The following is an 11028-nucleotide window of genomic DNA, read 5'->3' as shown; positions in this document are numbered from 1 at the left end:
CATATAGTTCTTTATGTACACATCAACGTATGTTCATGACAAGACTGTTTATCACGGTTTCCAAACAGTCTGTTATGGACAAGTCAAGTTCTTTATGTACACATCAACGTCCTAGGAGTATGTTATTTGTAGTCAGAGGAAACTGAATGATACGTAACATTATTAAACAGGAGTATGTTATTTGTAGTCAGAGGAAACTGAATGATATGTAACATTATTAAACAGGAGTATGTTATTTGTAGTCAGAGAAACTGAATGATACGTAACATTATTAAACAGGAGTATGTTATTTGTAGTCAAAGGAAACTGAATGATACGTAACATTATTAAACAGGAGTATGTTATTTGTAGTCAAAGGAAACTGAATGATACGTAACATTATTAAACAGGAGTATGTTATTTGTAGTCAAAGGAAACTGAATGATACGTAACATTATTAAACAGGAGTATGTTATTTGTAGTCAAAGAAAACGGAATGATACGTAACAAGTAAAAAAGTTACATTAAAAAATTAACAGTAATGTTGAGATAGAGGTTTGAGTTTTTCACTGGAAACAACCAAACCAGTATAAGGAGTTGGATAAGGAAAAATATTATAGAGATATATCCATTAATTAAATGTAAATAACATTTTAATTTTACATTATTTCTTACAGCTATATACAACAATTGACTTATCAATCACTTTCAAAACTTAAACTACTACTTCATATTGGATTGGACAATCGAAAAGAAATACACTTCTACTACCATTTAACTCATAAATGTCGAACAAGATTTGAATGCATTTCTAAAATAACTTTTCTTCGTGGTAGCAAACATTGTGTTACATGATGGTTTACCAGGCAATACTTTTCATTCGCAATGTATTTTACACTAATTGTTTTCACATGAAGCGTTTTGAATATATACATTAGAAGAAGTGTGAATCTTGAAATAGTATATTCACAACAAAATCTCTGTAAAGCATTTTCTGTGCTAGCAAAATTGTATAGGTTTTCACATATTGCTGAGCTAAACAGAAAATAATTGGAATTTTTATTCTCACTTCATTTCCACGTGTGTTTAGTATACTTGTCTACCAAGTTGAATAAGGATTTAGTTATAAGACCACAAATTTAGCTATGATATACATATGTGATTTTCATGTAAGATGTATTCATTACAAAGAACTAACTTAAATCTATAAAACAGCCAAACTAGTATAAGTTCGCATTATTCATTGCATTTAATTAAGTAAAACATTTTCCTAGAGATCACTGGTAATCTTTCACTCTGTACTGTTTATTAATAATTTTTTAATGTTATAAGTCCTATTTTTCCGTGGATGCTACAATTGATTTGTATACATTTGTATAATAGATGTTAGCTTGACCAATCGCTGAGAAAAATTCGTAACAATATGGAAGTTCTAATTGGAAGAATAAGTTACAAGTATGTTACGTTAGAGCTTATCTACGTAAATAGGATAGTACTCGGCCTATACAGTATATCATACACTAATTACAGTATAACATATTCACGCTTTGCTGCCATCTATTGGTGTAAATTTGTAATAGTTCAGAAGGAAACCGTAACGATACTAAATTGTGCAATGACTTGATATCTTCACGTCAATTACTTATTACACGTGACTCTTTCACATAATATAATTGCAATGTTACAGAAATAAATATTTTTCACTGTATTCATTTCATAACGATAGAAATAACAATGGTTATTATTTTCAAGTATTTTTGCAAAATGAACAAAAATTCTAAAATAATATATTTCGCTGAAGTTTCTTCATTGCACATAAAGTTTTTCAGATTTTCTTACGATAGTCAGTTAGTTATTTTTTGTGGTAGTTGTTCCGAGCTACTCAGGTGGTTCTTTATTAGTGGGTTGCCTAATTCTGAGATGAATGTTTAGTGAAACTTCTGAGTTGCTCAAAAGATGTTTTGTGTAATAATTACATATTATTTGATATCCTGTCTTCCAATTATCGTATGTAAATTTATCTTCGTTCTCGAGAAGTTTTTCAATCACAGAATGTTTTTCTAAACTTTAATGGGAAGTTTTACAATTGTTGAATATAAGCATTCTACCGTAATCTGCCTCTTTTACCAATACTTACTTACATATATTTTGTTTATCTAACAAGAAGAATAAGTAAAAGCACTTTGAAAATAAAGTGTTTGTAACTGGGACAAACAGAGTAGAAGTGCTTTTTAAAAAAGAAGAACTAGAAAACGAATAAATTAGAGTTATAATCGGTGTAAAACATATATACACATATATACGCTATTATCCCTCTTATCAATCAGCCATAATTTACTTTCTTACCGCATCATCCACGACTTTTTTTAGCTTTGATCTGTGGATCCCAGGATCAGAGTAAGAAGTAACAACAGCTTCTCGTTTAACTCTCGCAAGCTCGAGATTCGGAAGACGCAGAGATACAGCATATGTAACGTTAGCTGTAACAACATACCGACGATAGTTTTAAAATATGGATATTACAAATTACGTGGGATTCAGAATAAAATAAATAATTTAATAATTTTATATGAAACGTTAGCTATAGTAATATAAAGTATATCAAATGGGAAGAAATTCCACACCATCTCACTAAATAAGCATATCCACGATTCCATAATAACATAGAAACTCTTTATAAACTTAAATTAAATTTCTCTGTTTGTTTCACCGTTTCATTCAAAGTTACATAAGAGCTATCTGCGCATAGCCTTCCACAATTTCGAAGTGAAAGATTAAAGAATGAAGGCCAATATTTACCAGCATACGCCGCCAATTTTGCGTTACTCTTGTCTAATTGAATAGTGGAATTTAAGCAATAATGTTATTGCGCATCCACAGCACGTGTTTTACGACAAAAGGAAGCCAATAAATAAGTCTCTGTGTTACGGTATGGGCAAGCTAACCATTAGGTCATGCTCGATCCAAACTAAGTTTATAAAGATGTCACGTGGGAAGAGCAGAGTGTCTATGATAACTTACACAAGTTTTATTACTATCGTATCAACTATAACATACTGAGAAACGTCTCAAAAACAGGACAACACATATAGAATATGATAGTTTGGTTGAAGAATTACAGTTTGATATTATATGACGAGGACAAAAAATACATAAGGCGTTTTTATATAGATTTTAAACAATAAATAAACTAAAATGCCAAATACATTTCATACAAAACGTTGTAGTTGTTTTCTGTAAATAGATAATACACAGGGATTCTAATAAAGTGATCATAATTATACTTACCATATTTACAAGGTTTCCCATCATAGTCCAGGAAAGAAGGCTTGCACTCACATGTTGCTTTACCATCCACCACAACACAATCTGCGTAGTGATTTTTGCACGTTTGTATATACTTTTCAAAATCACAGAGTGCTGAATAAAACAAAGATTGAATAATCCAATTACTCTGAAGGATTTTAGAATTAATTACTTATTCAAAAAAACATTTTATAATATCAGATCCGACAGACACAACATGATATAATACCCATTTCATTATTATTATTTGTACAGAGAAGAGTACAAGTCAGTCCTTAAATAGTAGACATCGATAAAGTTTAGATAATCCAATCACTGCTACATATGCAAATTCATGTTTTCGTTTCCATAACAACAAAACAAACTTTATTCTTTATGTTAATAACAAATGACATTCTTGTTAGCTTATTTTACACCAGTAACAACTTACAGGTATTGACAGGAAGATTTCACTTTGTAAATTATAAATTATTCTCTACCCCACTAAAAACAACGATCGATCGTAAATTACATAAAACAAGTGTCAGAAGAATGTAACGATTATCATGTAGCAGAAGAGACACTACTCGTACAGAAGTGCGTGTAAGAACATAATCAACGACTTGTTTAATAAACCTACATTTACACTTCCCATTTGTGTCCACTTCAGTCCCTTCCGGACAGCGGCACTGGTAACCTTTTTCATAGTTTCGGCTAACTTCACATTTAGCGCTACGAGATGAGCATTCTTTTTCACCAACTTCTCCTTTGTCACACAAAGGTTTCACTGTGGAACAATATCACAATTAAAGAAAGTTTAACAAAAGAAACCACCTAGAAGCAGTAGTCAGAACTATAGTGACCCTCAAAACTTGCATTCTTCTTTTGATGTTTAATTTTGATCTTGTATGCTACATTTGACCACAAGTTAAGACACTTGTGGTCAAACGTAGCATTCAAAATCAAATAGTAAAGGAATGAAAGTTTTGAGGGTTATAATTCAATAAAAATTTAACAAACACTAAGGCTTCACAAAGTAATTACCAAAAGTTTGATTTTAATAAATTGTTGAAATAGCCTGTCATGATATAAAAAACTGTTTCGTGTAGTTGTTATTAATTAATTTATTTTGTGAGTGAATGTTTTATGATTGCTTAGTTTTGCTCATAACAAGAGAGTTAGAAGCAATTATTTTAAAGTAAATGTTATGGCAAGTTTAGTTACGTAAATTGGTAAGAGTCGTACGTTGTTTTTATAACTCATTGATGTCGAGATTATTGAACATCGCGTGAAATGTATTGATGTAGAGGATATAGGGAGCAGACGATTAAGTAATAAACATATAAATAGTGTGAGATGAGCAGGGAAACTAGATAGACAGACAAAAACAGAGCAGACGAGAAGTAAAGTAAAGTTACGAGAAGGAATTCGGCAACAGCAAAGTTAAACGCAAATTAATCGTGGTAGGAGCGGAAGGCCTAATGATTAATATAGGCCTAACGGTTGATATATTAGAGTGAAACTAGCGGTGTTGAAAAAGATAAGAAGAATAGTTTATTTCGTCAAAGAGAGTTCTAAAGTTATTGAACTAGCCTTAGCAGATTTTGACAAATAGATAGACGATTCTCGGAAATACAAAGAAAGAAAAAGGAGCAGATGATTTTATAAGTATAGGATACAACCGTGGTAACTCGACAATAAAGTAAGTGAGCTATGCTCGGATAGTTTGGCGATAGTAACAGAGAAAAATATGTCGGCTTGTCAACTGAAATTTTAAAGTAATTGAATAGGCCTAAGTGGACTTTTGACAAGAAGAAGAGAAATATATATATATATATTTCTGTATATATATATATAATCTGTATAGTGTGAAGACTTTGTTGTACATACGTTTAACTAGTTCCGAATATATCTATATTATTTTGAAAACAAGTGAAATGAGTGCTGTTCGTTTATTTTTGAATTTATCGCCAACAAGTCACAGAATCTACTTTAGAAGAATTCTAAGCCCAACAACAACACACCTATATATTTACTTACTATATATACACAATATATAAAGTAAGTTTGCCGACATAGTCCCTACATTTATTTTGTTAAGCTAAAGAGGAAAAACGTTATTAATTTTAAATATATATCAAACGACACCACTCACATTTGCATGATATCCCATCGTCCGCTTGTTCCCACTTGCTCGATGGCTCACACACACATTTTATTCTACGTTCGTCTGTAAGCTCACACTTTCCAGTAGGACAAATGGCTGTCGACGATGGATTGTCTTTCCATTTCTTACTTTGGCAATATTCTAAAATTAACAAAGTATCATGTTATATATATTGTATTGAAAATTTTCAATCTCCTGAACTGTACACTAAAATTAGTTTGCATTTAGAAATTTAAAAGCTATTAATAAATTAAGTTAGAACTAATAAATAAAAAAAACGACAGAGGAGATCAAAATATATAACACTATAAAAATAATGGATCATTTTCATGAATTATATTTTATGATTTTTATAAAACAATATTTTCCATTACTACAGGAATAATGGTCTGATATGTTGGCAAAATTATGTGGTTTAAAACTAAAGTATCAAAGTTATAACAAATCTCGAAATTGTTCATTTTAAATCGTGAACGTTCAGTATACTTTCACTTTACACACATATATAGAATATTCTGGAAAAATAACTAATCATAATTTACTCTAACTTAGAGCCTGTACTAACAACATTAAATCACTCTCACTTTGTGTAAGTTACGTTTTAGTTCAAATATATCATTAGCTAAAGTAAGTCAAAAGTATTGAAGTTAGATTTTACTTCTCATCTATACAGCCAGCTTATATATAATCAGAAGTTAAATCTTAGTTCTGATCTATAGAGGTCACGTTATCGAGTAAAAACACGTATCTTAGTGCTGATCTATATAGGTCAAGTTACCAAGTATAAAACACGTATCTTAGTGCTGATCTATACAAGTCACTTTATCAAGTATGAAACACGTACCTTAGTTCCGTTCTTTATATCTAGCTACTTTATCAAGTATAGAACACACACCTTGGTGCTGATCTTTATATATATATATATATATATATATTTAACTTTATAAAGTATATAACACACACCTTAGTGCTGATCAAGGTAAAGTTCTCCAGAATTTATCATCACTTTAATTCATAGGAGTTTTATACGTAGACGTTTGTATTGTATCGTTTATACTATTATTTTATTATTGAAGAATGTCATGTTTCTATTTTTCTACAATGCAAAAGCGTTGAATTTGAAGGATAAAGTTTTACCGTAACCTATTTGTATCAAAGTAAACCTAATCTAACCCATTCGTATCAAAGTAAAACGTTGTCCAGTTCCACTTCTGTCTGTCTTGTCCTGACATGACGAAATAACTGATTCTAACTGTATGTGTGGTGTGACGATTTAGTTAGACAAGCGATCTTGACTCGTTTTGTCGAGCATCGACTTCTTCCAACACCAACTTTATGTCGTGTAACGACATAGTAAGACTGATCCTGACCCACTTTGTTTTGTACCAACACAACTAATCCTGTCTCTGTCAGTTGGATTGAAGCCCCAAATGGTCTTCTTATTTCTAATGAAGTTTGAACGTTAAAAAGAAATGTTACCATGTGAACTTTTATTCGAATAATTAATTGTTTGGTTCGGAGTTTGTTACAGATGATTTGAATACAAAGCACACAATAAACTGATATATTACATATTGGACGTTTTATAGTAAACATACTGTTTAGATCCACTATATAACAGAAACAAACTATTTTATCTTTAATAAAGAGTATTTAAACCTACCTACACATGTTCCACCTTCTTCTTCGTAGCCTTTTTTACAAATACACGTCTCTTTTCCCTCAAACAATTTACATTCTCCTCCATTCCCACACTTTGTCTTATTGTTCGTGCAACTCACTCCATCTTTGAGAACTATTCGATTAATGAAAGATCGAAATAAATAAACGTCTGTAATCATGTCTAAAACAGTTCGAAATAATCTGAAACAGACGAAGAGTTACTAAATGTAACATGATTTGTTAACTCCGTCAACTCTTTCATTGACTAGTAAGTAAACGTCTGTAATCATGTCTAAAACAGTTCGAAATAACCTGAAACAGATGAATAGTTACTAAATGTAACATGATTTGTTAACTCCGTCAACTCTTTCATTGAGAAGTAAGTAAACGTTTGGAATCACAACTAAAACACACCCTTTAGGAATCAACGAAATGACACTTTCTAATATATACTATTACGTGAAGAAGAGACACAGAGACCAATGTTTAAAACTAGGACCTCTGGACAGTGCCAGTAATCTTACACATCATCCTCTTAAAAGTTTGTTACGATTTTGATCATCTTATTAAATTGTTTTACTGTATTCCAACTCTAAAATCGGGGGCTCTATTCCCGTGATGTCAATAAATTATGTAAGTCATTGTTTGGTCAAACAAATTACATTTGTCTTTCATACTATATTTTAAAGTATAATTATATACTCAATGAATAATTATCATTAGCAATAGCCAATAATAATTTCTAACTAATGTTAAATACTATTATAAAATAATTGTATCAACAATAATAACCGAACTATTACACCCCACGTGTCATATTTAATAAGTCTGCTTTGAAGAACCTTTTTACATTTACTCAGTGTAGTTTGGTCTAGTCTGGGATGAAACGTATGTCACGTGGCGGTTTGGTCGACTCAAGACTAGAATACCTGGCACGTAGCAGCTTGGTTGATTCTGGGATGAAACCTATATTTAATATCACTGTTCAATAACAGGGAGTGTTATCCATTTTCCACAAGACTACAGAAGTTATCCAACATTAAATACGAATAAATTCGCTAGACACTGAAGCGGATGCTCTAGTTGTAAAGGTAACATCTAACTGCTTGAGTAGTCTAAAACATTAAACGGTATGACATGACATTTAAAACAAGTTATTCGTAATTTTAACACGTCTAGAATACACTGACACTTCGACGACAAGAAGTCAAGATTTTTCACCAATTAACAGTGTTAGCGTAATATTCTAGCATCCAAATACACAATAAACCGGTATTTATGACTTCACAAACAAAACAGATATAATTCAACTAATTGTTTTTAAATCTACACGTACGTGGTTACAGATGACCTGATCACGAAATAACGTTTACTTACCACATGAAGTTTCATTGGTTTTCAGACTATAGGGGAGAACACAGTCACAAAGATACAGTTTATCGCCGTCCTTGTCCTCTGAACATTTTTCGAATTCACTACAGTGGTTGTTCCCAGATTCACATAGAACGACTGAGTTTGATAAACATAAATAAAACAGATAACAGTCTCATAAGAACCTCCAGATTTTTAAGCTTGCTAATTCTGACATCATAATGAAAGAAACATTGTTTTGTTATATTCTCAGATATAACCAGTAAGCATTTGTAAAAATGTCACAATTCATCATTGTTTGTCAAACCATGAGAGATACTTAGTAAACATGTATACAATCAGTGTTTCACTAACGTACAAAAAAGCTTCATTTTGTAAAAAGTGAAAAAATGAACAAGCATGTGTTATAAATGCCGACAATATTCGTAGCTTGCATTCCCAGTATGACACGCAGAAACTTGTAATTTTAACATTAAAATACTCACAGGTACAAATGTTTTGTTCATTTCTTTCGTATCCAGGTTTACAAAGACATGATACAGCTTTGGGATTATCATCTGGTCCCTTCTGACATTCCTCGTTTTCTGAGCACAAGGACGGATCTTTGTCACAATAATTTATAGCTAAAATAAATCGAAACATTACAGTAAGATTAAAATAATCACATAGACAAACTGTAAACAAACTTAGCCTTGACATTAACCTCAAGGAAGTCACTATTCTTAAGAACTTCATAGATAAAACTGCACATACCTTCTTATGCTGTCAATCTTCAGGTAGAATAGAGAAACTTTGCTATGTTGGTGAAGAATGTGCATAATTAAAAACAAACAAACAAACAAACAACAAACAATACCTGTCTGTCTAGTCACATTACAGAGATGGTCAACTAATATCTGTCTGTCTGGTCACACTACCGAAATGGTCAACTAATGTAGATAGCAGAAGACAGTCTACATTACTACTACTGTTGAAAGATTTTACAGATAGCGAAGGCAGTTCATATTATTACTATTGTTTAAGGAGTTTACAGATAGCAGAAGGCAGTTTGCATTATTAAAACTGTTGAAGGGAGTTTACAGATAGCAAAAGGCATTATCTTTTGCTACTGCAGTCTACCCGACAAAACATGTCATCATCTTATTTGTTTGAGTCTACCAGCTTCTAAAGTCTAAAGAACTTCTCATCTCAAGTAAATTATGACAACCACTTTGACACGGTATGTTACTTTTATTGTCGGTTAGGCTTAGTCTTCTACTTCTAGTTTGGAGAGGTCAATGTTCTACTTTTAGTTGACGTATTGCGAGAGCTAAGCTTGAATAAAAACTTCGAAGTGGAAATCCTCTTAGATGTATATTTTATTGAAAGTTAAACGTGTGCAATCTATATAAATAAAAGAGTAACGGGTAAGAACATAGTTTATACATACTCGATATCAACAACTGTTGCACTAACAAAGTTTTCACCATACTGACTTTCCATCTGTCGGTAGAAATAAGAAACAAATTAGATAAACGTTAATAGTAAATTTATTGGAATAGCTAAAGTGTAAATGTTCAAATGTTATTCATAAGTTGTATTAATTTTGCTATATGAATCTTATAAATACGTAGGTTACACATAAAATAAAAGTTTATTTTCACAACTACAGTAAAACTAGAAACAAGTAGTTAATAAAATGTATGAAAGAAGTTTTCCACATTACACTGTGTTCCATTGGAAGCTACAAATAGTTAATTTTTTCAACTATTAACTTATGTAAAGAGATAAAGTTATATTAAAAAGAAAAGATGAGGTAGAATATCTATAGCTAGCAGAGAAAACAGATTGATACGTGATGTTAATATGTTGGAGTAGATTATTTGTAAACAGTCAAAGGAAACAGATTAATACGTCACGTTACTAGGTTGGAGTAAATTATTTGTAAACAGTCAAAGGAAACAGATTAATACGTCATGTTAAAAAGTTGGGTTAGATTATTTGTAAACAATCAAAGGAAACAGATTGAAACGTCACGTTAAGAACTTGGGTTACATTATTTGTAAACAGTCAATGGAAACAGATTTAAATGTCACGTTGATAATTTGGAGTGCATTATTTGTAAACAGACAATGGAAACAGATTGAAATGTCACGTTGATAAGCTCGAGTAAATTATACGTAGTTGGTTAGAAGAAACAGACTGATACGTCACGCTTATCAGCAAGAGTATGTTATTTGTAGTCAAAGGAAACTGAATGATACGTAACATTATTAAACAGGAGTATGTTATTTGTAGTCAGAGAAAACTGAATGATACGTAACATTATTAAACAGGAGTATATTATTTGTAGTCGGAGGAAACTGAATGATACGTAACATTATTAAACAGGAGTATGTTATTTGTAGTCAAAGGAAACTGAATGATACGTAACATTATTAAACCCCCCCAGTGGCACAGCGGTATGTCTGCGGACTTACAATGCTAGAAACCGGGTTTCGATACCCGTGGTGGGCAGAGCACAGATAGCCCATTGTGTAGCTTTCATCAGGCAGTTACTGAAACAATATTTTCAAGAAAGTTTC

The 11028-nt window shown here is 31.6% G+C and overlaps 1 protein-coding gene across 1 annotated transcript; it reads right to left on the bottom strand.

The window, feature by feature from the left end:
• Positions 1 to 2312: 2312 nt before the first annotated feature.
• Positions 2313 to 9207, bottom strand: LOC111084451 (protein kinase C-binding protein NELL2-like). The gene is made up of 7 exons (XM_022381158.1): positions 8950 to 9207; positions 8471 to 8602; positions 7095 to 7226; positions 5420 to 5572; positions 3905 to 4051; positions 3268 to 3399; positions 2313 to 2459 (listed from the first exon to the last, which is right to left on the bottom strand). Exons 1-7 carry the CDS (start codon positions 9197 to 9199, stop codon positions 2314 to 2316), a joined length of 1092 nt encoding a protein of 363 aa, XP_022236866.1. The 5' UTR covers positions 9200 to 9207; the 3' UTR covers position 2313.
• Between the last annotated feature and the right edge of the window lie 1821 nt (positions 9208 to 11028).

Source organism: Limulus polyphemus, unplaced genomic scaffold (assembly GCF_000517525.1).
Source record: "Limulus polyphemus unplaced genomic scaffold, Limulus_polyphemus-2.1.2 Scaffold76817, whole genome shotgun sequence".
Classification (NCBI taxonomy): Eukaryota; Metazoa; Arthropoda; class Merostomata; order Xiphosura; family Limulidae; genus Limulus; species Limulus polyphemus.
The sequence above is the reverse complement of the archived record's forward strand: the minus strand, read 5'-3'. Positions and strand labels throughout refer to the sequence as shown.

Bases quoted from the DNA above. Each gene is read 5' to 3' on its own strand.
- LOC111084451 (XM_022381158.1), bottom strand. From the start codon at position 9,199: ATGAAGTTCTTAAGAATAGTGACTTCCTTGAGGTTAATGTCAAGGCTA. The intron at 7,227-8,470 runs GTAAGTAAACGT...TTAATCGAATAG, and splicing joins AACCAATGAAACTTCATGTG to TTCTCAAAGATGGAGTGAGT. The intron at 3,400-3,904 runs GTAGGTTTATTA...TGTTTTATTCAG, and splicing joins CACAAATGGGAAGTGTAAAT to CACTCTGTGATTTTGAAAAG.